The sequence below is a fragment of the Bidens hawaiensis genome, unplaced genomic scaffold, assembly GCF_021521415.1.
Source record: "Bidens hawaiensis isolate Kalapana, Puna unplaced genomic scaffold, B.hawaiensis_p1.1 tig00027333_1, whole genome shotgun sequence".
Taxonomy (NCBI): Eukaryota; Viridiplantae; Streptophyta; class Magnoliopsida; order Asterales; family Asteraceae; genus Bidens; species Bidens hawaiensis.
The window spans coordinates 164312-165918 of record NW_027494423.1 but is presented as its reverse complement, the minus strand read 5'-3'; the positions used below and the strand labels follow the sequence as shown (position 1 = coordinate 165918).

Below are 1607 nucleotides of genomic sequence, written 5' to 3'. Positions count from 1 at the left end.
CGCGCGGGTACTTACTAGTGTATATATATATATATATATATAGGATGAGTATCATTACAGAACTCTTAAATTGTTTAACAACTTGAAGGAACCATTAAAAACTAACGTTTTTTATAAAATTTTTTGTATGTTATTATTATTTGAGTGTAGTTTTATCACTTTTTATATTTACATTTATGATTACAATTATACAAATTAGTTTTTACACATATCTAATTTTCTTTAACACATATGTAATTTTGTTATTACATAAATTTTACACATATGTAAACTTGTGATTTATATATGTAAATAAAAAATTTATATATTAAATATGATAAAACTACTCTCAAGTAATGTTATTAAATAAAAAAATATAATAAATATTTGGTTTTTAGGAGTTCCTAAAAGTTTTAACTTTTTTGAGTTCTTAAATGAAACTAACCCATATATATATATATATATATATATATATATATTCCTCACTTAAAGCACTTAGCATCCAAAAGAGCCTCACCCTCTATAGGGTTGTGATCTTCAATCATTTGGTTCACACGTTCCTTTTGCACTTCATCTGAAGGATCCACGTTTGTCCACTCATAAAGCTCCATGTCGTAGCATTCATCCATTACAAACTTTGGGATATCTTGGCCCCGGAATAGCCACATCCCCTTAACCTTGAATGCGGGTTTATTTCCTACAATCAACATTTTTCCAAATGCGTATTTTCTTGCCAAGTCCATACGTTGAAGGAAACCACCAACCTTGTTCATTGTCACAAACGAGACTGTGTTTTCATTGTTGTATTTATATTCACAAAACCAAAGAGAGTAGCCTTCTGGATCAAACATCTCCCAAAACCTATAGGAAGGCCAACAAAGTATATCAAACTAATGCTTGCAAATATTCACCAAAATAGCAAAAGAACTATGACTAATCTTTTTCATATATTGAATAAAATAATTCAATTACAATAAAACGGTAGATAAGCGGGCAACAAGATGCGCCGCCACCCCCTTTTGAATGACTAATGCAAAACATGCTATCATATAAAAGCATTAAATGGATAGGTGAGGGTACCTTTAACCGCAATCTCACGAAAATTAGACTTGGTGTTAGAGTAAAGCCTCTTCCAGTCATCCAAAATCATCTTACTTGGTGGCAACAAATCAAGAGGGTTTTTGGCCATAGAATTTGGTGTATCTTCTTCCTTTGGCATGCCAGAACTTTCATTTGTTTCTACTATTTTTGGCTTAGCATATCCAGTTGGACCCGCAAGACTCACCTTGAATAGGGACGTCTGCGCAATAACCAACTGCTCCAGCAGGGCCCACCATGCTCAGAGAACCTTACGCGCAGTACGCCAGCTGTACCCGCAGGGAAAGCCTCCCAATGGCGAAGTACCCCGCCTGTTCCCGCAGCTGCGGATACAAGCCATCAGGGAAGGCTACCCGCACTAACAGCAAGGCTACACGCACAAGGCATTCGCTACTTCAGTAGTCACATGAAGGAATGAGCAAGGCGGGAATACTCCCGCCTAAATGAGCCAGTCCGTATGCTTCTGGAAGGTCTTTCGTACTATACCTACTAAGGTATGGGCGGAACAGACAATTTGACCAGAGCAGCCC

At 36.6% G+C, this 1607-nt stretch overlaps 1 protein-coding gene across 1 annotated transcript; it reads right to left on the bottom strand.

The window, feature by feature from the left end:
* Positions 1–448: 448 nt before the first annotated feature.
* Positions 449–1214, bottom strand: LOC143575304 (elongation factor 1-gamma 3-like). The gene is made up of 2 exons (XM_077059713.1): positions 1060–1214; positions 449–841 (listed from the first exon to the last, which is right to left on the bottom strand). The coding sequence occupies exons 1-2, from the start codon at positions 1196–1198 to the stop codon at positions 462–464; spliced, it is 519 nt and encodes a 172-aa protein (XP_076915828.1). The 5' UTR covers positions 1199–1214; the 3' UTR covers positions 449–461.
* Positions 1215–1607: the final 393 nt, after the last annotated feature.